This window comes from Apostichopus japonicus, chromosome 15 (assembly GCF_037975245.1).
Source record: "Apostichopus japonicus isolate 1M-3 chromosome 15, ASM3797524v1, whole genome shotgun sequence".
Classification (NCBI taxonomy): Eukaryota; Metazoa; Echinodermata; class Holothuroidea; order Aspidochirotida; family Stichopodidae; genus Apostichopus; species Apostichopus japonicus.
This window is the reverse complement of record NC_092575.1, coordinates 10,906,637-10,933,655: the sequence shown is the minus strand read 5'-3', so window position 1 is coordinate 10,933,655 and position 27,019 is coordinate 10,906,637. Positions and strand designations below refer to the sequence as shown.

Below are 27,019 nucleotides of genomic sequence, written 5' to 3'. Positions count from 1 at the left end.
TGATTTCACATCAAAATTATACAAATCAATAACTGCATGAATACCTGAATACTAACAACCACACTCTTTTCTCCTGACTGCGGTAAGGCTACATACACCTAGTCATTGTTAGAAATATGTAACAACTACCAACTAAGATGTGATGTCACATGTAAAGAAAAGCCAACATTGTTCCAGATTTTTCCATTTTTGTAACTTGTAACATATGACACTTTGGTTCTGTTGCAGTGGGTAGTGTGAGGCAGTGTTATCAGGGAGTTCCCTGGTATTACAATCTGAGAATTTTTCCCCTGGTAGTTGTTAACTCAAAACAGTACAGGCTGTCATCATTACAATACATACATGTAGTACAGCAGTAAATTGCTCAACTAAACCGTTATGAATTCAACAAAGAATGCCAGTGTGGGCTTTTTTATTAAAGACATGTTATGCACCCCTCCCCTCCCCCACAACCCCCCCCCAATATACACATAGGCTGCATGAAAACCAAACATCTGGTGATTTAATTAGGATTAGATATGTTGCAATGAAAAGAGAACAAAGTAGCAGAATTATATTTAAAATTTAATATATTGGAATGCAGTACAATAGGACAGGTTGTTTTAGCATGGTACCTTCACTGGTAGGCTGTACACACAGATATACTTTTTCATATGAATTGCAGAGTAAATATACAGGTCTCACCTTTATCAAGTGTCACCTTCGATTCAAAGTTGATGCAGGGCCGCCCCCGTGTCGAATCCGACCAGTTCACTTCTGGGTCGGTAGAATAAAATCTCCAAGTTTGGTCCAGAACAGTATTACGTTCAGAGATTTAATTTTCACAGCTCTTTTTCTGTGTGTTAAATTTGGTGCTCTCTAGTTGATTAGGATCAGATGTGAACAGAGATCAATATATCTCCTCTCTTTTTTTTGTGGGGGGGGGGGGAGGGGGGTTTACCTTTTAAGGTATGCTATGAGTAACATGTCCAAAATTCTAACTTCTTCACCTGTCAGAGGAAACTGGTTATGTTAAGAACAATAAATGAATCATATTGGATAGTAGATGCTAAATATTTAAGAATAACTAGATAGTGCAATAATTTCTTTGTCGTTCTGTTCTATTAGTTCTTTGATATATAGATAGAAATATTAATTTAATAAGTATTATCGTAGACATCCAATTACCTTGAAAATGAGTCAACTCTTAAAAACACAAGAACAAGAAAGTCCTACGGAATGATCTCATTTTCTGTAAATGTATACTGAATTAATTACTGAAGCCTTCTTCGTTTTACTGTTCTGATATGTTTACTACAGATGCAGCAAGGATTCTGGTGGCTTAAACCTACCTGAGTGTAATACGGGGTACTAGTTATTTTTTTTTTTTGGGGGGGGGGGTTTGTGGTTGATAACCTATGATTTATCTTCCTGTTTCATTCACTTTTTAAGAATTCTTAACTTTTGTTACAACTCTTTTACCTACCAACCTGGGGAGGATATGTAGAGTCAAAGAAACTTTACTGTCTATGTATGACAGAATGCACAGGCATAAGTACTTGGTAAAAACAACTTTATCATGATTCCCTAGTTAAAGTGAAACACAAATATATAAATATAAGTAGCTTGTTTCCTTTCCTTTCCTTCACTTTTTCTTGGTGACTTTCATACCATCCTACACATATGGTGTATATTTCAAATCTATTTTGTATTATTAACAAAACTAACTCCTCTGCAACCCACTTAATGATATTTTTTTCTTGTAAGAGCTCTTCTTAACTTTGATTCAAAGATTACTTTGATGAGTGAGGTACTGTATGTGTGTTGATGAAGAATATGAATATTACCTTGGTAACAGATAATGTGAGATGAAATTGCATTCCGGTAGAGACTATACAATGTGCAATAGTTGTTGATATTAAATCTTAGTACTTATACCTCAGGGGACATCTCTTTCAATTGAAGGGCCGGGTGATTGTCAATACTAACTGACATAACATGAAGAGCCATATGCAGGTTTTTATTGCTATAAATGTCACTGGTCAAAAGTAGTTAGATAAAATTAAAGTTGTATATATATATTTGTATATATATATATATATATATATACTTGTGTGTATACATATATATATATATATTTATATATATATATATATTTATATATATATATATATATATATATTTGTGTGTGTACATATATATATATATATAAATACATTACATACTACAATAGATATATATATATATGTATATATATCTATATATATATATATATATTCTCATCAGTGTGGATGGAAGCATCAGAAAGGATGCTATATATGAAACTTTAATATCCCAGGATGACAGAATTATCATTCTTGACAATCGGCTTTCGAACATATCTCTTCATGCGTGTCATATTTATTACTACATTTCATTTATTTTTTAACCGTTCCTGGTTAATAATCCATAAATTTTCACCCATAATAAAATGGACACCTTTACCCGCAGCTAACAAAGTTTGGCAATAATTTATTAATGAACGGTATATTTGGTAAAGTCACATTCTTGTCACAGAAATGTGCTTTATTCCTATTTGTAACTAAACCTTTTTGTGCATTTAGTTGATTGGGTAAGTATTCATCACATTTTAATAGTAGAGTATATTTGGTTTGCCAAAATATTTTAACAATTTTGTTACTGTCTTGCGTAAACTGACATGTTAGGATATTTTTTCTTATATGGATATTTTTTCTTGATGATGTAGCTTATAGTATTACTATGTTACATATATATGCAAACAACCTTTTGCAAACTAACAAAAGTGGAATTTTCTGACGCTGTTATGCCTTAGCATAGATGCCTTATGGGTTTTGAAGTGGCCATTCACAGATTCTTGTTAAAATAACCTCTGAATATGAAATTTACTCATTAGCATGCTAGATATTTCATTAAGATAATATTAAAGTAAGAACATGTTTGGGTGACAAATGTTGAGAATTGAAAGAAATCAGGAACTATTATACTGGCTCGTTAGCCATCATTTGATGGAAAAGACAAAATAAAGGAAGTTGTATTTGTGTGATCATTTGCAATCTTTGTTTGAGAAGTACTTGGTATAGGTTGATAGGTAAAACAAGAAATGTTGAGAATTGAAAGAAATCAGGAACTATTATACTGGCTTGTTAGCCATCATTTGATGGGAAAAGACAAAATTAAGGAAGTTGTTTTTGTGTGATCATTTGCAACCTTAGTTTGAGAAGTACTTGGTATAGGTTGATATGTTAAACAAGAAATGTTGAGAATCGAGAGAAATCAGGAACTATTATACTGGCTCGTTAGCCATCATTTGATGGAAAAGACAACATAAAGGAAGTTGATTTTGTGTGATCATTTGCAATCTTAGTGTGAGAAGAACTTGGTATAGGTTGATAGGTAAAATAGGAACTGTTGATAGTTGAAAGAAATCAGGAACTATTAAACTGGCTCGTTAGCCATCATTTGATGGAAAAGACAACATAATGGAAGTTGTTTTTGTGTGATCGTTTGCCATCTTAGTTTGAGAAGTACTTGGTATAGGTTGATAGGTAAAACAAGAAATGTTGAGAATTGAAAGAAATCAGGGACTATTATAAGTTTGGCCCACTGAATGGAACAGGGTTTCTATTTTTATTTTTTTAATATATATATTTATATATATTTTTTTTATAATTTGTAAACTTCGAGACCATTTGTAATATATTTATGAATTAAATAATTTTGTGTCATAATGTAGTTCATGTATTCAAAGCAGGGGACAGTAGAATAATTTAAAGAGTGTTGCTATTCTGCTGTATGTTTGCAGATCCTTGTCTGAATGATCCTTGTCAGAATGGAGCCACCTGTCTAAGGGGAGGCAGCCAGCTTGGTCTTGTTTGCCAGTGTCCTGAATTTTATACAGGAACTTACTGTGAGATGTTTACTCCAGGTAAGGGCAAAATACAAAATACATAATAATAGTAATAATAATGCTAATAGTAGTAAGGATTATAACAAAGGTTGAGGTTTCAAGAAAAATGTAAAAAAAATATATATATATCACTTTTGATTAGTTAAAGCCCATGAGTTCGACAGTCAACTTCTTCACATTTGGGGGCAAAGTTTTTTCTAAAATGAATTGAAAAAAAATTCAAAAGCAAATCAGAAGTCATAAGGATTGGAGTTGGACCATTGTGTTTATTTATGTATTTCTACATTTGTCTGTATAATATATTTTTAAGGCTTGTGGTTTTGTGTAGATTTAAATGTTGAATTCTAGGTACCAAAGACTCTATGTAATTAATTTTTACGGTGTTTCGATTTTCTTTGCTTTCTTTCAAAGATAATTCATGTACTTCTGAGCCATGTGAAAATGGGGGAACCTGTCTTCAGAACGGAGAAAGGTATAACTGCATCTGCCCGCTCTATTATGTGGGAGGCAACTGTGAATTCTTCAACCGTAAGTAAATTACAATCAAAATGTTCTATTATCATTGACCACCTGTGAAGACAACTAAAGAAACAACTAAAAAGCTAAAAACAGGCCTTATTCCCATTTTGCCAAAAAAAAAAAATGTTAAAGTTTTCATAACCCTTTGAAACACAAAACTGAAAACTTTAGCAAAATTAAATATGGTTTGATGAAGTCATGTGCGGTTGAATTGTTATTAAGGTTTTCTTTTTTTTTATGTACTACAATGATTATCATCTGTTCGAATGCTGAATCGAAAAAAACATTTTGAATTCTTTTATGACCTAAAACTGGTGTTAGTTTCATGACCAGCAGAGCACAAAATTAGTTTGCCATCCCGAGAGTTGTCGATCAAATCGTAAATCGAAGTGAAACTATCATACAGCGACTCTGTCAAAGGAATTTGTTTAGATCATAAATAAGAATTTTTTCTCTATTATTATTTTAATTTTAATTTTTTAATTCTTAAATCACATGTCCAAATAATTTGCATTAATTTTTCTTTTCTTCAGCTCCAAATGCGTGTGCCTCCGAACCATGTTTAGATAATGGGAACTGTCTGAATTTCTTTTCCTACTTCATATGTCAGTGTCAGGATGGTTACACAGGAGTCTTCTGTCAAACTGGTAAGGGTGGGTGTGGCAGCAGAGTATGCCATGAGTGGAAGCTACTGTGGTGGCGTAGCCAGCATTTTAATGTTAGGGGGGCAACCCTGTGATGGCTGATGATAGAAATTACCAAGAAATATATGTATTAATGGGCACCTGTTCTGCACAAATACACATCCACAACGATATTGATCGACGGTCTCTGTATGTAGGTATGATGAAGGCCCAAAATGTTCAATATCTCGGTCTGATTACCAAGTTCTGACCTTATATGAAGTTTGAACATGAGCCCTGAGGTATGAATACTTGTGATTAGAACTCGAAAAAAATGTCACTGGATTTCATTTGGGGGGGCAAGACTGTAGCACAAAGCGTATTTGGGGGGGGGGCTTTTCCCCCTGGCCTTCCTCTGGTTACGCCACTGAGCTACTGTGTGCCGTAAGGATATTATGGACTTTGAAATGTTTAATTGTGCAGGGTCAAGAGGGAACAAAAGAGTGAGAACGGGTTTCCGAAATGAGTCTAGACTTTAGTTGAAGTCATTTCTTTGGAATGTGTGCAGTATGAGCTTCCTTCTTTTTGTAATGAGTATATGGAGGATGCATATGTAACAGCATGACTATGAAAGGAATCAATGCATATTCAGTGTGCAGAAGTACCTCACTATAAATATTCATGAAGTCATTTCTTTGGAATGTGTGCAGTATGAGCTTCCTTCCTTTTGTAATGATTATATGGATGATGCATATGTAACAGCATGACTATGAAAGGAATCAATGCATATTCAGTGTGCAGAAGTACCTCGCTATAAATATTCATGAAGTCATTTCTTTGGAATGTGTGCAGTATGAGCTTCCTTCCTTTTGTAATGATTATATGGAGGATGCATATGTAACAGCATGACTATGAAAGGAATCAATGCATATTCAGTGTGCAGAAGTGCCTCACTATAAATATTCATTCAGATTGCACATTGTGTTAGATTGATGTTGTTTCCCTCGCTTACCTGTCTCATCTCAACATAAGCACTGACACTCTACCCTGTCTAGAGTGAAGTCTGGTATTAACCAAGTTTATACTTTACTGTAGACATGTAGACTATACAGTCATTCCTTTTCAATCTCTTCAGGTTTGAAGAATGATCTCAGCGTATTAAGTAATTAATCTGTTCCAACTGTCTTAAAGTTAAAAGGAAAAGAAAAACGCAGGAAATCCATCGCTCTCGTCAATGGCTTATAGTTGAATATGTCAAGTAAATTAATCTGAAAAGCATACCTTAGTCGCAGAACTTGAAAATTGCTGAATGATTCAGACTCAGCTCCATTATGCAAGTTTTGTTGAAATGCATTAATTTCAAATATGGGTAATGGCCTCTGCATGCATGAGTGATCAATTTTGTGTTTTTTTTTTAACCTTATCTGAGTGTGCAGAATTATTATTTTATTATTATTTTAGTCAATACTTGAATTTAGTATGACACAAGTATAGTGTAGACGTTTCTTTTTCTTTTTGTAATCGATATAAATTTAGTTAACTTAGCACATCGGCATTCTCTCCAATGCTTGTAAATTTGTGGAACACAACAGTGTAAACTATTAAGCACTTGTATAAAAAAAAGTAACGTATTAATGTAAAATGCATACATATTTTCCATTATTGCCTTCTGTAGCCCCAAATCCCTGCGCTTCCAATCCCTGTCAAAATGGTGGAAGCTGTACTTCACTCGGTAACGTTTACTCGTGTGACTGTTCAACTACAACTGTGCCAGGATTCACTGGATTAACTTGTCAGATTGGTAAGATCAGACTTGTAGATAATAACAAACTGCGATTTCAGCTTTTCTTTTGCGATGTAAAGTATATGTAATGTAAAACAATGGATTATAAACTGTTAGCCTTGTATAGGCACCGGGTAGATAGCAGCAAATATTATACAAAATACTGAAGTTCAACAATAGAAAAAGAACAGACAGTTATATGTTAAAAGAACAAAAACATTGAGAGAACATGAAAGAGTAGTGAACAATGAACAACATATAGTTTGACTACATATAGTAATATGTTACAACATATAGTTATATGTTATATATTACAACATATAGTTATATCTTTGTTATAGTTATATAGTTATATGTTACATATAGTTATATGTTACAACAAATAAGTAGACAGTGAAAGGGAGACAAAGTAAAGACTAAATTGAGTGAAATTAGAAAAGAATGAACAGGAGGGATGTTTGTAAAGACTGACTTAAGTGTGAATGAAGACACAAAGGTGAAATGTCATGAAGAGAATATGACAGAGTGGTGAACAGTGAACAATATATGATGTGCCAACAACTAAACCCAATTCCCGTTTCAGAGTTCTGTCACCAATAGACTAGTGTGGTTACAACATACCATATTAGGGGAATAAGTTGAGTGTGAACATCAAATGATAATCGAGTGTTTTGCTATTAAGAAGTAGGCTCTTATATAAGTTTAGTTTACATTTACCTTGTCTAATTAAGGCTTTGAAACAAAACAAAAAAAGGTCAAAAACCTGTTTCCTGTCACTGCATATAATGTTACAAGTTTGCAGGACTACTGTGTAGATCTAAATCTGTGATATTATTGTCACTTCAAGAACATTTTTTTTTAAAATATGAAATGACAATATAACTATCTGTTTAATAATTAGCTCTGTTATGAATATGAAAAACTTCACCAAGGAGGTTAGATAGGTTATGTGCAGAAAACCAACCACAAATATATTCTATTATGATAAATGATTGAGTAGAACAAACATCTTCTAACTTTAAATTTTTAATTTCTTCCTAGTCCCTGATCCATGTCTATCCGATCCTTGTCTGAACGAGGCAGATTGTTACAATCGTATCACCTCCTTTGACTGTGACTGTTCGGTCACTGCAGGCTTCTCCGGTACCAGATGCGAGACACGTAAGTCACTTTGATAATCACGTCAAATCTTTCAGACATTACGAATAACTTATAAGGTCATCCGTCAGATCGCAATGTTAAACTGACCTGTTCTAGAAAGTAATATGAACCAACCACTCGGATGTAAAGGTAACCAATTCTGTCTCGCTAAACTCTTTACCCATTGGTTAAGAGAGACAGCCAACCACCATCTCTTTATCAGATGTGATAGAGATGCATGCAATAAACAATAATGCCCCCCCCTGCCCCTCCACCACTTCCTTCAAACCTGCTTTGTACAACCACATTCCATTTTCAATGTGAACAATATCATGGTTTAAATGTCATGTCATGTTGACTTCCATTATTTGTGTGATCTCATAGTGCCACTAATGATATCTCTTTTTTACCATGAGACGTCTTGTATTTTCACTTGTCATCCAGGGGTGAAAGGTAATCAAGTATTTGTACCAAAAACCAACTAAAATGACAGCATATTTAGTTACTCTTTATTTGTCATTTTGGCTGTAAGAGCTGCAACTAAGGGGGGGGGGGGGGCTGGGAAGGTTTGGGTAGACCAAGATCTTGGAAAGCACTAAGTATGATACCATTACAGTCCAAAATTTATACCGTGACTTGTCTAAGTCTGTGATGTTTCTGTTGTCTTTCCTTTATGGTTCAGGTTTGGTCTTAATCGTGCTGGTCAATTGTCACTCCTCTTCATAGTTCTGCCAATGGTAGTACTTAATATGTCTCAATAGCTGCCAACATCAATCATCAATACAAGAGCACAGAGGCTGACTACTATAACTCCCCCCCTCCCCACCCCCAGCATCATACAAGTTTACTTTGCCACCAAGGCTGCTCTGTGAACTTGTAAGGGGGGGTGGGGGTTGTAGCCATTGAAAGTCGCATTACGATCACCACTTTTGAGAATCAAAATCTCTGCCGTGCAGAATTTGTCCATTATATATCAGATTATTTACGTTTAACTATCTGTACCGGTGATTACAGAAGCGTTCTTCCTTGTTTCCTTTCATTTAATTTCATTTCCTTGTTTTTCGTTGCTTTCTTGTCGGTCAGCTCCCGATCCCTGTGATGCAATTGTTTGCTTAAATGGAGGTATCTGTATTGGCGGCAGCTGTGATTGCACAAGAACTGGCTATGCAGGAGAAAGTTGTGCCATATGTAAGTATCACAAAAGTGATAATGACGTTAAGCTCTCTTGAAAATGCCTTTGAGTATCATCCAAAAATTGAAAGAATTATATCAATTTTTTTTATATATATACATAAGTTATCACAACCGACAAGGGAGTATCTTCTGATAAGGGTCTTACCTTTTTGCTTTTAAACGACAATAGAACAATAGACAATAGAATAACTTTTTACTCTTTTTTTTTGGCACAAGTCATGTCCTAGTGGTAGGTGGATCTTGCAGTTTGTATGTGCAGGAGCTGTTATCACATTGCACACTGTCGCAAAGTAGATCATTACCATGTGGAATGTATCTACAGCAACCTCTAGCCAAAAGAAATGATAAGTATGAAATATGTGTATAAGAGTAAAAGAGTGGTTATATACCTACGTTTATTCATTCCTGTTGGCTGCAACTAAAACCACAGAAAAGGGGGCAAAATGCAGGCTACTGGAAGAGATTTTTATACGGTGAAACAGACATGATGACAGTCGGTGGGATTACTTGAAATTCTTGATTTATATTTGAGATGACTTGCAGCAGACAATAATAGCTGATTATTCCCTCACTTCCTCCTACAACATCCATTTCTCTCCTATACAGTGGTCGATGCCTGTTTCTCAAACCCCTGTCAGAATGCTGCCACTTGCGTGAACTCTGGTACCTTCTTCAGTTGCATCTGCCCGGAAGAATTCGAAGGCCGTGTCTGTGAACAGTGTAAGTAAATTTGATATTGATAGGCCTTCAAATGTTGCCTTATTCATAAGATAAAAACAAGTAACTCCCTCAGCCAGATATATTCATATATTGGCTGTTCAAATAAATTCAGATTTGTGTTCTTAGCAGTGTTGCTTTGTATGCTAATCCCTGTATGCTAATCCCTATATAATGCTAATCCCTGCTGGGAGTTGAAATGCAATCTATCCATCAACAGCTGTTCCGACACATTCAAGAATTCCTACCAAAAGTCTAGTACTTGAAAAAGGTTTCACTAAAACAAGCTGCCCAGAGTGTGATTGCAATTCCTACTCCATCTTCTGTGAATTATAAACATAAATACAGTTGATAATGTTAGTTTTGTCACTTGGGATAGGGTCATATTTAAACTCCTATGGGCATAGATGATGAAGAGGGGGTGGTTGGTGGGGTGGGGTGGGTTGGTAGGGTGGGGTGGGTTGGGGAGCTACAGTGAGAAGTTTAAGCTGGCCGCCTAACCAATTACTAGACTGCAGAGAGGTAAGACATCTGACATGGTGCAAGCAATGGTTCTAACCGTTCATAGTTTGAAATCAGTTCAATAGAATACATCAGCTATGTTTGGTCTGAAGTCAGTTCAGTTTATTTCCAGTATCAATTTTCCAACAAAGCTTGGGAGTAAAATTTAAAATAATAATAATATATAATAAGCAATAACACACAAAAAAAAAATAAGAAAATGAGTTCATAGTTAGTAAGCATCTAGTGTAAGAAAATATATCAATTAGCTAGGATTGAAAGTAAGAGTAGAATGAATGTAACAAAGAAATATACTCCAAATTGGCTGAAAAGAGCAGCTGGGTATAAATAGATGAATGACGGGTATCTTAAAACTGTGGAAAAGAGCGAAGACATTAATGGCTAGAACCAGTGACATACTCTGGATTACAAGTCCAGTGCTCTACCAAGCCAGCTACCCAGCCCTATGTTGGTGGTGATGCCCCCTATGTAGCAATTTCGTGGCTCCGGGAGGGGAGGGGGGAGCCAGTCAGAAGCCATTGTAACGTGCATACCTTGTAACCAGGGATCATGCACCAGTGTCATGTAACCCAGAAAGCGGTAAGGAAGGAATTTCAAGAGAATAGTTTTTCTTGTAAAATGAACAAAGGAAAACTAACTTGGAAATTGTAGACAATGGAAAAAAAAAAAGAAAGGAATATGTTTGCCCTTTTCCATTGTTCTTAAACTAACCTCCCGACTGGCCATTCTGTTCTCACTGTGAAGTCAGCAGATTATTATTCCCTGTTTGGATAAGTTTGATTATCATCATCATGAGGATTGTTACATATTATAGGGTCAGACTTTGTCATATCTTGTCTCTCTGTAACATTTCCTCCAGATGTGAATCCTTGCGTTTCGGTGCCCTCGCCTTGCCAGAACGGAGCCACTTGTAATGATTTACAAGGAGGGCAGTACTTTTGTAATTGTCTACCTCAGTACACAGGAACGAATTGTGAAACAGGTAAATTTTATATTTTTCTCTTTCTTTTTATTACCTGTTCGATTGGACAGTTATTTTGGGCCGTAATGATCACGTAAATTGACCCCACAAAGAAACAAAAAAACATAGAAACTCTAATTTAATTACCAATGGAAAATCATCTTTGCTATATTATTGATTGTGTGTAACATATTTCCCTGACACACAAATATGTGTTAATAAAAAATATATTACCAAGTTGTGGTATTTGTGCATGCAACAAATGATTTAACTTCTTGATGTTTCTGTTAAGAACAAGATGAGCTGTTACTGCATTGCCAATTATAACACATACATAGTAGGTAAACCTAGCCATAGTCAACTATCATGTTAAACTCTTCGTTTCAAAAAATGTAGCTGATAAACATAGTAACCTGGCCTAACTCGCATGGTAAACTCAACTTGTTACATGAAGAAGCTGATAAACATAGTAACCTGGCCTAATTTACATGTTAAATTCTACTTGTTACATTAGGTAGATAAACATAGTAACCTGGCCTAATTCGCATGGTAAACTCAACTTGTTACATGAAGAACAAGGGCGGCGGAACCGGGGGGGGCACAGGGGGCACGTGCCCCCCCACTTCTCCTCAGGTTAAAAATGTGCCCTTTTTCTACATAAAAATTGAGGTGTCTCAAGTTAGCAAGACGCCAGGGAACCAGAATGAACACTCAGGAAGGGCCGTTTCCGGCCATCTGAGGGCATTGTAAAACCAAAAATTTTCTTGTACGCGCCGTGCCAACCGATGGTGGCGCTCCGCTCAGATAGTCGTGCATACAACTTTGCAAATCCTTGCTACGCCCCTGACTTTTAATGAATTTCTGAGGGTCAAACTCAAAGCTATTTCGAATGGCAAAAATTTGTTAAGGTATTAACAAGAAATAAACTCTAATTCGGAAGTTCCTACATTAGCAACTAGCATGATTTCACCTCATTCTGTCTCAAAAGAAAACTTGTTCCTTGTTTCCCAATTTGCACATTGGATATTGCAGTGCTAGTATGCATATTTTCCTTGAGGGTGGGGGGGGGCGGGCATTGATGGAGTGATGTGTATACGCAAATAAGATAATACAATAAGAGTTATAAAGGGTACTAAATATCAGGCTGCATCAGTCCAATCGAATTTCTGCAAAGTGCCCTTCGAAGTCGGTGCCCCCCCCCCCCAGATTAAAAGTGCTTCCGCCGCCCTTGATGAAGAAGCTGATAAACATATTAACCTGGCCTAATTTGCTTGTTAAATTCTACTTGTTACATTAGGTAGATAAACAAAGTAACCTGGCCTAACTTACATGTTAAACTCTACTTGTTACATAAAGTAGCTGTTCAACATAGTAACCTGGCCTAATTCACATGTTAAACTCTACTTGTTACATAAAGTAACTGATATACATAGTAACCTGGCCTAATCTACATGTTAAACTACACTTGTTACATAAAGTAGCTGTTCAACATAGTAACCTGGCCTAACTTACATGTTAAACTCTACTTGTTACATAAAGTAGCTGTTCAACGTAGTAACCTGGCCTAATTCACCTGTTAAACTCTACTTGTTACATAAAGTAACTGATATACATAGTAACCTGACCTAATCTACATGTTAAACTACACTTGTTACATAAAGTAGCTGTTCAACATAGAAACCTGGCCTAATTTGCATGTTAAACTCTACTTGTTACATGAAGAAGCTGATATACATAGTAACCTGGCCTAATTCACATGTTAAACTCTACTTGTTACATAAAGAAGCTCATATACAAAGTAACTTGGCCTAATCTACATGTTAAATTCCTCTTGTTACGTTAAGTAACTCTGATAAACGTAGTAACCTGGCCTTATCTACGTGTTAAACTCTACTTGTTACATAAAGTAGCTGATAAACATAGTAACCTGGCCTAACTTACATATTAAACTCTACTTGTTACATAAAGTAGCTGGTAATTGTAGTAACCTGGCCTAATCTACGTGTTTAACTCTACTTGTTACATAAAGTAGCTGATATACATAGTTACCTGGCCTAATTCACATGTTAAACTCTTCTTGTTACATAAAGTAGCTCTGATAAACATAGTAACCTGGCCTTACTTACATATTAAACTCTACTTGTTACATAAAGTAGCTGGTAATTGTAGTAACCTGGCCTAATCTACGTGTTTAACTCTACTTGTTACATAAAGTAGCTGATAAACATAGTAACCTGGCCTAACTTACATATTAAACTCTACTTGTTACATAAAGTAGCTGGTAATTGTAGTAACCTGGCCTAACTTACATGTTAAATTCTATTTGTTACATAAAGTAGGTAAACATAGTAACCTGGCCTAATTCACATGTTAAACTCTACTTGTTACATAAAGTAGCTGATAAACATAGTAACCTGGCCTAACTTACATGTTAAACTCTACTTGTTACATAAAGTAGCTCTGATAAACGTATTAACCTGGCCTATTTAGCAGTGGGTGGTATCCTTTTGGTGAAAAAGAAGTAATTTGTTGTATTTTGACACAACTTTGCACTAGTTGGTTAGACTTGATTGATTCGTGTGGAAGAAATTAATTTAATGAAGCATTTTGTCGCTCAGAATGGTCAAAATTATCTGACAATCATGTTCATAGTATTAAAATGAGAGTAGTCACATAGTTTCAATTCTTACGTGAAAGATATTTGAAGCATCGGTACAAAGTATGTGACCTATTCTCTGAGGATTTTGAATATCTTTTGATGTTGTAAAAAAAAAAAAAAACATTACAAACAAAACAACATATTTTATGGAACAACTGTTTTTTTAAACATTGGAAGGAGAGAGTTGTTCCATGCAAAAGTTGTTACCAAAGGTTCTACGAGCAATGAGTTGCAAGTCACATGTTTATTAGTCAGATTCATCAGTATAGAACATGGAACTAAATTTTGTCCAACTATTAACGAGTGGCGATGTGTGTATGATTGATTTTGCATTTCTAATATATATTTTTGTCTCTCGTTCTTTTAATCTTTATTAGAGGTGAATGCTTGCAGCAGTAACCCATGTGACAACAGCGCCACCTGTCATAGGACAAATTTTGGCTACATGTGCGCTTGCAGGCCAGGCTATGACGGCATCAACTGCGAACTGAGTAAGTAGTAGTAAACAACTATTTTTGAAGTCATGATTTTCGTTATATTTTTGTTCCCTTCTTCTTCTTCTTCTTTAGTCGATAGTAAAATTTGTTGAAAAGTCACAGTTTGCTTGCTTGTCTACAACAGTCTGTTTCTAGATTAAATTGATAAACTTTCAAGAAGCTTGAAACATTTTCATGTTGCAGTATTACAGTTTAAAGTATCCGAGTGCACTAATGGCCTGGTTTAGAAATGATAACCATCGAATGGCAGGCCCTCATACAAAACACTTTCTGTTAATTTTATGAATTATGAATTATTAAAACTTATTTTATGAATAAACATATTTTATGTAAGGCTCTGTTAGAGTGTCTGAAAGATTTGTTGAATTAAGTGGCCAAAACCCATTTTTTTGAAGACATATTCAACAAATCGAGAACCTTTGAACAGTGGGAATTACATGGTTGACATTAATATCTTGAAAAGTAACCAGCCCGAACGTTAGAATTGCTTGAAGAGTTGATATAAACAAGCTATGTTGTCTTCAAAGCATTGTTTTGAATTTGTCCATAAAAAAATTAAAGGAGCTGTAATCAAATGATAAGTATAATTTCAAACATGGTCAGAATTGTTTAAATGAGTGAAATTTCTCTTTAGCTCTTCCCCCTCTAAAACAGGAAGTAAAAGGACAACAATTTCTTGTCGATTCAGACAAGTACATCATTGACACAAATGTATTATGTTTGTACTGATGAGTGTTAGCTTCAAATCCATGCTAATGCTACATAAATGTTCACGTGTACAAATTCTGTTCTGAAAAAGGTGACCTAAACTTCATGTACCTATTAGCCCTTAGTGGTACACAGTTATCCCTGACGGCTCCCACTGATGTTATTTCTCAAGTTTGCAAGATAGGCCATATCTTTTAAAAATATTTTCCGAATTGCATCTACTTCTCATGTACATAATATTATAAGACAGTTTTGCCATCAATACTTTCTTGTCTCACCATCAGTTGTTGAGCCTTGCATTACCAACCCTTGTCTCAATGGAGCTACCTGCCTCAACATGCCAGAAGGTCAGTTCCACTGCGTATGTAGCACCGGCTGGACAGGAGACACCTGCACTGAACGTAAGTATTCATGTACTGCAGGAGACACCTGCACTGGATGTAGGTATTCATGTAAATGCCTGCACTGAATGTAGGTATTCATGTTCTGCAGGAGACACCTGCACTGAATGTAGGTATTCATGTACTGCAGGAGACACCTGCACTGAATGTAGGTATTCATGTACTGCAGGAGACACCTGCACTGAATGTAGGTATTCATGCACTGCAGGAGACACCTGCACTGAATGTAGGTATTCATGTACTGCAGGAGGAACCTGCACTGAACGTAGGTATTCATGTACTGCAGGAGACACCTGCACTGAATGTAGGTATTCATGTACTGCAGGAGACACCTGCACTGAATGTAGGTATTCATGTACTGCAGGAGACACCTGCACTGAATGTAGGTATTCATGTACTGCAGGAGACACCTGCACTGATTGTAGGTATTCATGTACTGCATGAGACACCTGCACTGAATGTAGGTATTCAGGTACTGCAGGAGACACCTGCACTGAATGTAGGTATTCATGTACTGCAGGAGACATCTGCACTGAATGTAGGTATTCATGTACTGCAGGAGACACCTGCACTGATTGTAGGTATTCATGTACTGCAGGAGACACCTGCACTGAATGTAGGTATTCATGTACTGCAGGAGACACCTGCACTGAATGTAGGTATTCATGTACTGCAGGAGACACTGCACTGATTGTAGGTATTCATGTACTGCAGGAGACACCTGCACTGAATGTAGGTATTCATGTACTGCAGGAGACACCTGCACTGAATGTAGGTATTCATGTACTGCAGGAGACATCTGCACTGAATGTAGGTATTTATGTACTGCAGGAGACACCTGCACTGAACGTAGGTATTCATGTACTGCAGGAGACACCTGCACTGAATGTAGGTATTCATGTACTACAGGAGACACCTGCATTGAATGTAGGTAGTCATGTTTGAATATCTACACAAGGTTCGTAACAATAGCCATACTGAACGCTCCCTGCGCAAATTCATGATTAAACACCCAGTGTACTATTGGTGTGGTCAAGCCAAACTTGTCTTCACATACAGGAAAGTAGTGCTGGTCATTAGAGCACTTGTGTTTACAATCATACAGGTGACTGGTCAATTAATTAGGTGCACTCAAGGATGAATCCAAATGACAGTAATCTGGGTAGTTTATGCTGTCAAGTAACCAGTATTAATGCTCAAGTGAATTTGAGGAGGACTGTTTTTCTATAGGCAGGCTTGACCGTTATGCAGTATTAACATTCCCCCACATTCTTACAACTTTCAGCGGAATATATTTATTTCTGACAAGGAAAATAACCCAGTGCTGTGTAGCAAATGGGCCCAAAAACACCCAAAGAAGCATGTTTATTTCAGCGATTACATTGTCAGCCCCATCAAGCAGGCTGTTACCATGTGATCCTGACAATTGCATGTCTTGGGACAGTTCACAATTTTGAGAGGATGGACAGACACCATTTTAGAGTTTCTTAGGCAAAAGGGGGAAAAAGCCATAAGAGGTTGGCTCGAACAAATTTTAACGCTAGCTGTCTCGTGATGTGGTTTTCGTAAGATTTCATAATTCAATTTCATAATTCGATTTCATAATTGAATGTATACAACTCATTCACCAAGGTCTCTTCTGTTTTCCTCGACCTTTCAGGTATTAACCTTTGTGACTCCAATCCTTGTCGTAACGGAGCTACTTGTACCGATCACGTGGAGGGGACTCGAGCCTTCTACCAGTGCATCTGTAGCGATGGCTTCTTAGGATTGAACTGCGAATCAGGTAAGTGTACAAAACCTGGACAGCAGCTCCTAGTTATCATCTGTGGGGGGATTCTTGTGGTTTTATATGCTGCTTTCTACCGAGGATATTAGCCAAAAGATAAACTAGACAGAAGAAATGAACGTTTCCAAGCAGAAAGTCCCAATTCTGATTTCAGGAAATTTATTCAAGCATCAACTGAAAGCTGAGATTTTTTAGTCCTGTTGGGCAACTATCACTTTTTGCCAATAAGTTCAACATAGTGAAACTAGCTCGCAATTTCCTATAGGCCCAACCATGAAGCTGTTATTAATAGTTCCGTGGCCCAATGCAGTTTAAAATATTAACGAGGCACCTGAAGGTCATAGTTACGAAAAATTCTAGAGTTCTAAGGAATAGGCTACGCTAAACAAGCACACTGGAGCTAGGCTTAGGCTACGCTTAAGTAACAGTAACAATGAAGGCTGACTGTAAGGTTAAGCACACAGCATGCCTTGCCAGACTTAGGCTCACTTAAATCCAAATTCAAATGGAATGTTCCTTGTGTGGCCAAGGATGTTGCTGTTCATCACTTACGTAGCTCTTAGTACCGCTTTATTTGGCAAACGGTTTCAAAGTCTGTCTTGATTGTCAAACAGCCTTCTGGGAATGAAAAAAGCTTCGCAAAATTATCCACTTTTTGGCAACACACACGCTCCACCTGCGTAGGCATTATATCGCACAGTTGCCTAACGATCCTCTTTTTTCCTCTTTACCCTTACGTTTTCCTCTGCTGTGAATATCGGATCAAAATCATAAGGCTGCGGCCCTGCCATTGAACCTTCTTTGATTTCTTTTGTTTTTTGTTATGAAATTCTAATGTAATTGTTGTCTACTGATTGTGCTTTAGTACAGCATTTGTACGGAGAAAGCGCTACTGCTCGATTGAGTTGTTCCTCCCTGACGTCATCAGGATGGAATTTCAGGTGTATTGCACAATCAATTGCAGCTTACTATGCATGGTGGTGAGGCCTTAGGAGCCCATTTTCAAAGCGAGCGTATTCAGCAGTCAAACAGGGAGCGCTTAACTTAAAAATTGAATATTAGGAGACTTTTGAGGTAACTGAAGGATATAAATTGTCTCCGATCCCTGCCTTTGTTACTCCTTTAAGTTTCACTCCTCTTGTGTAAAACTTTCAAGCTGTTTATATAGTGGGCTCAGTCTATCACACCTTCTGTTGTATAAAAGATGACACTGTATGGGACCGCTCAAACAATATGGGGGGAGGGGGGTGGGGCGCATTATGTTGTAGCATAGTGCAAACAGTTGGGAGCTACAAGCAGAAACATTATTCAGATGTAATGAACTACCTTCTGAACAACCTTCTATCATTATAGACATGATTGTCTTTCTTTTATTTCTGCAGACTTTAATGAATGTGCCAGCAACCCTTGCATCAACAGCGGGGCTTGCATAGATCTTGTGAATGGCTTCCAGTGTACATGTCGTACAGGCTTCACAGGCAGGACGTGTGAGACGAGTAAGATTAAACTTTTATATTTTGATTACTGATTGTCATATTACAACCTTGCGTACATAACATCCAACCAATAATCATCCACAGCCTTAGTTACTCCAAGGGTTCAAGGCTTTACATTTACTAAACAACTTTCTCTCATGTAACTTATCATTTTTTTTGTACTTTATTCAACAACTCTCTCAGAATTGGATGTAAGTTGGAAGTATTATTCCTTAGTCTGTTAGATAGTTTCTGAAACATAAGCCAAGGCAGATGTAGGCAGCTTTTTTAGTCAGTGATATGAGATAATGGTATAGTGAAGTTTTCTGTTAGCAAATCTACACAGCTTTTTATATTCAAGTCTTTTATTTTCATTCACTGTATATGTATATATATATATATAATTGAAAACGTAATGAGTTGAAAATTTAGAACAATGAAAAAATTTCCAGCCTCCACCGGAATTCGAACCTGGGCCTCACTCTTTATATGCGGACACCCTAACCACTTGGCTATGGATGCTGATTGTATGTCCAGAGGTTCGAAGCCGGTAAGGAAGGTTGTAATTCCACTGTAGGTGTTTGTCACTTGTATCAAACAATACTAGTTCTGTTTTAGGTGACATGTGAATATATATAGATATTGATATATATATATATATATATATATATATATATATATATAGATAGATATTGATATATATATATATATATATACATATAAATGAAAATCGTAATGAGTTGGAAAATCAAGAACAGTGAAAAAACTTTCAGCCTCCACCGGGATTCGAACCACGGGCCTTCCGCTCTGTATGCGGACACCCTAACCACTAGGCTATGGACGCTGATTGTATGTCCAGAGGTTCGAAACCGGTAAGGAAGATCGTAATTCCACTGTAGGCGTATATATATATATATATATATACACATATATATATATATATTCATACATATAATGTTACTTCTTTCTTTGCAGATATTAACAGTTGTTCTCCTAATCCATGCCTGAATGGTGCATGTACTGACTTGCTGGATGGCTTTGTCTGTAACTGTAATCCAGGGTTTGCAGGATCAGTTTGTGAGATTAGTAAGTAGAGAGAAAACTCCTTCCATGTTGTCAGGGGTGTAGGGGAGGTGTGGGTGGGGGGGAGGTTCTCTTTAAGAATGACTTACACATCTCTCTTCTTAACAATGTTGTGTAAATTGTCCCATTTCTTCAAAGTCTGTCTCAAGTAATTAGCCATGCATAATTGATTTGATCCAAACTACTTGAAAAGCTGACTCTTTGCCACTAATAAACTAGTTTATCAGAATTTTAAGTCTTTTACACCCATAACAGCCCAGCCATAGACTACATAAGGTATTAAGTGTGTGAATTCCCTGCATTATGGTCTATTTTACTGCATAAATAAACGGCTTACTCCTCTGGTGTCAGACCCTCTGTAGCAATTTGCTCTCTCCAGTTTGAAAGTGAAATTTGTTTAAATCATTTTCACAGTTTATAGCCATGCAACTTAGGGAAAAAACTAAACAGAACCTGTTGCTTGAAAGAAGAACACAGAGTCTTAATTAAATAGCAAATCCTTACAGGCTTTTTCACAATTTTCTGTACTCAGTTGTCGGGCATTTTGTATAATATCCCTGTTTATTTTGTGTATTCTATACAGATATCGATGAATGTGCCAGCAACCCATGCTTAAACGGAGGAACCTGTGTGGACGAAAGAAATGGCTATACTTGTTATTGCCCGATCAACTTCGGAGGACTCATCTGCCAAGATGGTAAATACGTAGATGAAATTATTATAGACGGGCGTGGATTAATTAAGCAGGGTGGTTGTGTACAACCACCCACCCAAAATATAAAAGCAATTATTAGGACAACCTAGCATGTAGACCTATTAGGTCATAGACATGATTCACAGCCTAAGTATGCCTTAAAATGCACCATTTTCCATCTAAAAGCTTGATGCGAGTCAGCTTCCATGACTCGAGGGTTACCACAGCCCCGTCCTTTTTAAAAATTATGTATAAAATGCTACAGATAATGACCTTAGGCAGCCCTTCTTCACACAGTTTCTTCATAGTTCGGAAAACATGAACTTAAGTTGAATTTTGCACTCTGCATATGTTTCATATATTGCATAACGTATTAGGAAAAATATAGCACTGAGTTGGTTCACTTTTGGATAGTGCATGTGAAATAATATTTGCAACAGTCATCTCTGCATGTAGCAGGCTACACAGACTGATTAGATATAGTTTTAAATTGCGAGCATGGGTGAGCAAAACAGGTGAGTAACGGAAACTGAAATGGAAGAATCTGTCTACAGTTTTCAGAGCCAGCCGACAGACAAGTTTTAAGATGGAGGTTCAAAGCTAGCATTCATGCATTTCTGAGCAACGATTCTGAGGAGAGGGGTTCAGGTGGGGTGGTCGCCCGGTCCTCGTGGAAGATCCTGGTTCGTCTAAAAGTAGTGAGACCCAGAACGAAGGAAGCAGAATGAGAATGCAACCGACTTTGGTCTAATTTTTAAGACTTCAAAGAGAAAATAGTATAGCAGTTTGTTTAATTAACTATTTCATCTGTTTTTTTCTTTTCGCAGTGTTGGATTGCTTTAACATTCAGTACACGCTTCCAGAGTGTGGAGGGGTTGAAATCACCAGCCCGAACTTCCCCAACAACTACCCTAACAGTGACCAATGCCAATGGTTCCTACACTCACCGACCGACAAAGAACTCAATGTCTACATCCAGTCCTTCGATACCGAACTAGATTTTGACATTCTCCGACTTGGAAACGGCGTGTCGGTCTTAGACACTTCCACGTTGATAGCAGAATTGTCTGGTTCAGTGGGAGCGGGCACCAATTACACTACATCGACTAGTAGTATGTGGATGACGTTTGTAACAGACAACGATAAGCCAAAGCAGGGGTTCAGGCTTATCGTTCAAGACATCTGTATTCCAGGTATGTAGTTTATTGTTTACTGCTACCACTCCTCTCCCGTCCCCATTGATTCCCCTCCCCCCGCTTCACCATCCCCCCACTTCACCACCCCCTTCCACTTCTGTTACCCTCCTTTTATTGAGTAACTACCAATAGATTGTCATGTTCTTTGCTAACCGCTACAGAACATTATTCTTCAGATATCAAACATGGTGCTGCTGTTAACCCCTTTCTTGCACCATGGACCAAATTCCTTTATCTGAATACCAATTAAGATGATTGGAAAATGCTTCTCATATTAAAGATATTTGGACCTGATAGCCAAATTATTTTTCTGTCAGAACCTCCCTTGCTTCAGTATATTCCCACACCCACTCCCCTATTTTCCCCACCCCATTTCAGCTCATTTTAGCACCCAAAAAAATGTTTCAATCTGGTGATCCCACTTGTAATAGTGATTAGCATATGATATGATAAAGACATGGCATTTATATTAAATAATTAAGGTTTTGATTCTTGTTGGTGTGTCATACAGGCAAACATTGTAATTAATTTGATATCACAGGTGATTACATTCGAATGTAACCAGTTGCTAATCTTGTGTTACCAAATGGCATTAGATTAGCCAAAAGATGACTAGCGCCTGTGTTACTTGTATATTATTGGTCAATTAAAAGAGAACGATAACTTTCTGTCTTGCAAGCTTTTTCTAAAGCTCACATGAGAATTTCGAGTAAGTGGATCCAAAGCTATAGTGAATGGTGTATGGTCGATAGAGAAAGGTGGATAATTACTCGATGTCCAACTATGATCTCTGTGATCTCTGATGATTACATGGTGCTGTAATCACCATATAATTTAGTGTATGCACTTTGGGTCCAGTGTACAGTATGATATTTTCCATTCATTTTATTCATTGCTGAAACACGGTCAAGTCTTTAATAGTGTCAAAATGAAGCTGAGAAATGAATTGCACAATGCAAAATTCATTTTGTGTTTAGGTTTACGTAGATGTTTTTCTTCAAACCAGAGGTAAATATGTTTGTGTCAAAAATCCGAGGGTTTGATGTTTTGATCCCGGGGATCTTTCTCCCAAAGGCAAAACTCTCGTCTCCGATGGTTGATAGACTATTTGTCATTCTTGATGTGGGTATGTGATGGATATATCCCCTGTAAAGTCCTTGATTTGACTTATTCAAAAAGTTGTAATATGTGTGACCTATTTGTTTTTTCTCCAGTGCTACCCTGTGACAGTAACCCCTGCACTAATGGAGGCACTTGTGACGATTCTGCAGATGGTGACACCTTCACATGTAACTGTCCAGCCATGTTTACCGGTGCTGCCTGCCAAATAGGTAAGATGTGCTCATAAAATGCCTGAGATAATGTAGTATTATGATTCATGTTAGGGTAACGGTTAGGTTTAGTCATGTTCTAATATCTTTACACCATCTCACGGGATAGCATGATTACCTTCTACTCTGTCAGAAAGGACATGTGGAATATGAAAGGGCATGGTTTAACCCGTTCATACTCAGGTTTTTGTTTAAGGGGTTTTTTGAAGATCGTTTCAAACTTACTTCTTAATCAAGTAAGTGGATTTCAAAGGTTCTGATTATGTTATGCTTGTACCGTCCCCTCCCCCCCCCAAGTTTCGTTAGTCAGTAACAGGTATCCTTGTGTGCTACGCTCAGGTAACATCCCATACCCCAAAGACTGCTAAATGTTGCCAAATGTACATTCTTGGCAGCTGTAAACCTCTAAATCAAAGTTATCCTGAGACACTGATCAAAGATTGTGCCACTAAACGGTCTCAATGTGGTAAAATGACACAATGTTGACATCTTGAAATTTGATTATTCATGACCAGCATTTGACTTCTCTAGCATTTTTTAAGGCTCTGCTGTCGTCCTGTATCAGTTAACATTAAAGCACTATAAATTGTTTTCATAGCAAATGCCATGCTTCACACTTCTTGCCATCTTCTATAACTCCATTATCTGTAGTGTTTGAACCTATTGTATTACTTGCTGGGGAAGTAATGCGGGAAGAACCAGCATAAAGGTTCTGGATGATGTTATTAAACGTGCTGGTAAAGTTATTAGGAAAAGTCTGCCGTCAGTGGCCTCGGTCTACGAGAATTGTGTACGAGACAAGCTGCTGTCCATGTGGAAAGATCACAGTCACCCATTGCATAATCATCTAACCAGCCGCATCATTGCTCGTAGCGGTAGATTGAGGTCGCTGACGTCACACACAAATAGACATTGCTCTTCGTTTGTAGACACTGCCATTAGTGTTCAAACAAGGACTTCACGAGGTAGTGGTGGCCGTTCCACTGAGTTGCGCTGTTGGAGCTAGTTAGTGCATATTTTGTATAGACTGCATGTAACTGTTGTGTATTATCGATGTTCTTTGTATTTTGTATCATTCATTGTATTGCTCACTGTAGATATGTAATTTCCTCCGGGATTCAATAAAGTTGACTTACAGCACTCGGATCACCTTTTTTTCCTCCCTTTCTTGTACATATAGAGCGAGACACTGCCTGTGCATCTGAACCCTGCACCAATGGAGGAACCTGTATCAATATAGGCTTTGGGGAAGACTTTTTGTGTCAGTGTTTCTCTATCTTCACTGGTCGACAGTGTGAAACCAGTAAGTGCATTGGTCTGCTGCTGTTAACGAGTCACTCGTTGTGTGATTGATTTGACTTATTGCTTGGAAGTGAATTAGTGACATTTGCAAAGAGCTTAGAGTTCATTCAATTTCTGCCAACATAAGAGCACAAAGAAGATATATATATATGTTCAGAAAAAAGTGTCATCAATAAAAAAAAAAAAATGGGGGGAAAGGGTTATAGAACTATGAGGTAAGACTAAGAGACTTTGGAGAAAGTTGACTGGAAAAACAGGAATAGACAACCGGTACAATAGATAGTAGAATAGAAAAGTAGTATAAAGAGGATTGCAACATTACATAAAAAAAGCAATGAGTTCTCGTTGTATCTTAGTGTTGTGTTAACTCAGAGTAGAAAATTGGATGGTTGAAAACTGATTGAAATGAATTGGCAATAGCCATATATTGGACAATCTTCTCTGATATTTAAGGCCGTACATATGTGTGGAGCACATTTTTCTCTTTAATACGTGTTGCTTTTATAAGTTAGTCACATTTGGCTATATTGCTTTATGAACCAAGTCTATTTGACAGGATTTCTGTGAACAGTCCCTGTTTTATACTTATATAGTTTTACAAGTGTCTGTGTTATTTTCTTGGAAATGTATATTGCTTAGGTTGATGTGCCATTCTATGTAAACATCAATGAGAAAATGTAATAGTAATTTCTAGTGCATTGTGTTTATAGCCTTTACATTGTCTTTTTTTCATTTCCTTTCTTTGATTCAGTTGTCACGCCGGTCTGTACCCCTTCGTACTGTTTGAATGGGGGTACATGCACTGAAACCTTGGAAGGGACCCTGGCATGTGCATGTCCAGCAACATTCACAGGAGAACGATGCGCAACAGGTACCAGGCACTTCAATTTATGTAACAACCAAATGTAGATTAGTATTAATGTAGCTATTTGTCAAAATACTTGAATTTATGTCATACCCCAGTGTAGTTTAGTATGAATGAAGCGATTTGTCAAAATACTTGAATTTATGTAACACCCCAATGTAGATCAGTATTAATGGAGCGATTTGTCAGAATACTTTAATTTATGTAATACCCCAATGTTCAGTTCAGTTAGTTCACTTAATATATTCTTATATACATAGACATATAAAAAGTAGTGTAGCAATGGTATATACAGGATACTAGAATAAACATAAAATGTTTATCTAAGCTAGTAACCTTAAAGAAAAAGATAAAAAATAGCAGAAAAAAGTAAGAAAGAAAAGCAAAATTTACAAAACAAGATTGACAATAATATCAGAAATGGTACTTGGAAGTTAGATAACTCATTAGTTGATATAGGCTATGTAGATTAGTATTAATGTAGCGATTTGTCCAAATAAAAATTGATCTAAACTTGGCCAGGGTAAGGGAAGTGGAGGATAAGTGATATAAAGCTGGCAGTGTTTCTTGGAAGAAGGTAATAACTGAAATGTAATTGTTCTGGGTTTCTTGGGGTTGTTTTTTTTTCTGCCTGGCTTTGCTTTATTTTCCTCTGCTTAAAGAAGAGTTATGAAGTTTTGAGAGGGTGGGAGAGGGGTGTAGTATATTAATGCATCATCCTGAGCTATTGATGAGTGTTGTGAAACGTTATCACCTTACTTACCCATCTGATTTGATGAGGTCTAAATATGGACTATTTCTAAACTCTGTTCAACTAGCAGCATGCAGGTTATTAATGTCTGATGGCCAGGGTTGTACTTTTTTGTCATCTAGGCATAGAGTCTGATACCATCCTTAGAGTCTCAGCACTTTAAAACTCAGTGTAAAGTAGGATTCACACTTGGCGTTATGAGGCTCAAGTCTCAGTTGTTTTAAGCCCAGTGAAAAGTTAGGATTCACACTTGGCTAGTGGCCATGATGGCGTGTTTAACACCGTTCATGTTTCTTTTACAGAAATCTGTCCATTTGGGTTCTGCCTCAACGGCGGTACCTGTTTTGTCGTTGGTGCGAACGACTATTTTTGCATGTGTCCAACAACACACAATGGCCAGAGATGTGAAGCATGTAAGATAACTTGTTACAATTTTTTTACATTTTTTTATCAGGTTTGATCTTTAAGGAACATGTGCTTCATTTAGTGGGTTATAAAGGGTCAACATTTATAGACATTTTCTCAAAACTTTCATTTCTCGTTCACGTGACCACACTCCGATGGTATGCATACTCAGTGGTCAAAGGAAACGTACCGAAAAAATCCATCAGTTTCATAAGTTCATCAAAATAGCGGCGAACACAATGAAGTTTAAGTAAGCAAATCTTTGCCAATCAAACAAGTTGATGTTTGCCATCAAATCGTTTTTCATTTTTCCCGCCCCCCCCGACCAACACACATTGGCACCTGACAGCCACAGTTTCTCAGTAAAAAGTCTCAGACTCAACTAATATTAGGATTAAAGCCCTAGATAAACAAAGAAGAAATCACTGACACACAACACTCAGTTGCATGGATCCTGACATAGCTGGTATGACTTTTTCATCTTTCACCTTCCCTCG

The 27,019-nt window shown here is 37.0% G+C and overlaps 1 protein-coding gene across 19 annotated transcripts in view; it reads left to right on the top strand.

Moving 5' to 3' along the window:
* Nucleotides 1–27,019, top strand: part of LOC139980615 (uncharacterized) — an 81,842-nt gene that overhangs the window by 36,179 nt on the left and 18,644 nt on the right. For all 19 annotated transcript variants that reach the window (XM_071992384.1, XM_071992378.1, XM_071992385.1 and 16 more), the window contains 19 exons: nucleotides 3,803–3,925; nucleotides 4,319–4,435; nucleotides 4,960–5,073; nucleotides 6,725–6,850; nucleotides 7,874–7,993; nucleotides 9,056–9,160; nucleotides 9,773–9,886; nucleotides 11,265–11,387; nucleotides 14,403–14,516; nucleotides 15,515–15,631; nucleotides 17,292–17,417; nucleotides 18,803–18,916; nucleotides 19,871–19,981; nucleotides 20,562–20,675; nucleotides 21,500–21,865; nucleotides 23,083–23,199; nucleotides 24,380–24,502; nucleotides 25,253–25,372; nucleotides 26,420–26,530. In XM_071992384.1, the coding sequence (XP_071848485.1) occupies nucleotides 3,803–3,925; nucleotides 4,319–4,435; nucleotides 4,960–5,073; nucleotides 6,725–6,850; nucleotides 7,874–7,993; nucleotides 9,056–9,160; nucleotides 9,773–9,886; nucleotides 11,265–11,387; nucleotides 14,403–14,516; nucleotides 15,515–15,631; nucleotides 17,292–17,417; nucleotides 18,803–18,916; nucleotides 19,871–19,981; nucleotides 20,562–20,675; nucleotides 21,500–21,865; nucleotides 23,083–23,199; nucleotides 24,380–24,502; nucleotides 25,253–25,372; nucleotides 26,420–26,530 (2,475 nt within the window). The remainder of the gene's footprint in view (nucleotides 1–3,802; nucleotides 3,926–4,318; nucleotides 4,436–4,959; nucleotides 5,074–6,724; nucleotides 6,851–7,873; nucleotides 7,994–9,055; nucleotides 9,161–9,772; nucleotides 9,887–11,264; nucleotides 11,388–14,402; nucleotides 14,517–15,514; nucleotides 15,632–17,291; nucleotides 17,418–18,802; nucleotides 18,917–19,870; nucleotides 19,982–20,561; nucleotides 20,676–21,499; nucleotides 21,866–23,082; nucleotides 23,200–24,379; nucleotides 24,503–25,252; nucleotides 25,373–26,419; nucleotides 26,531–27,019) is intronic.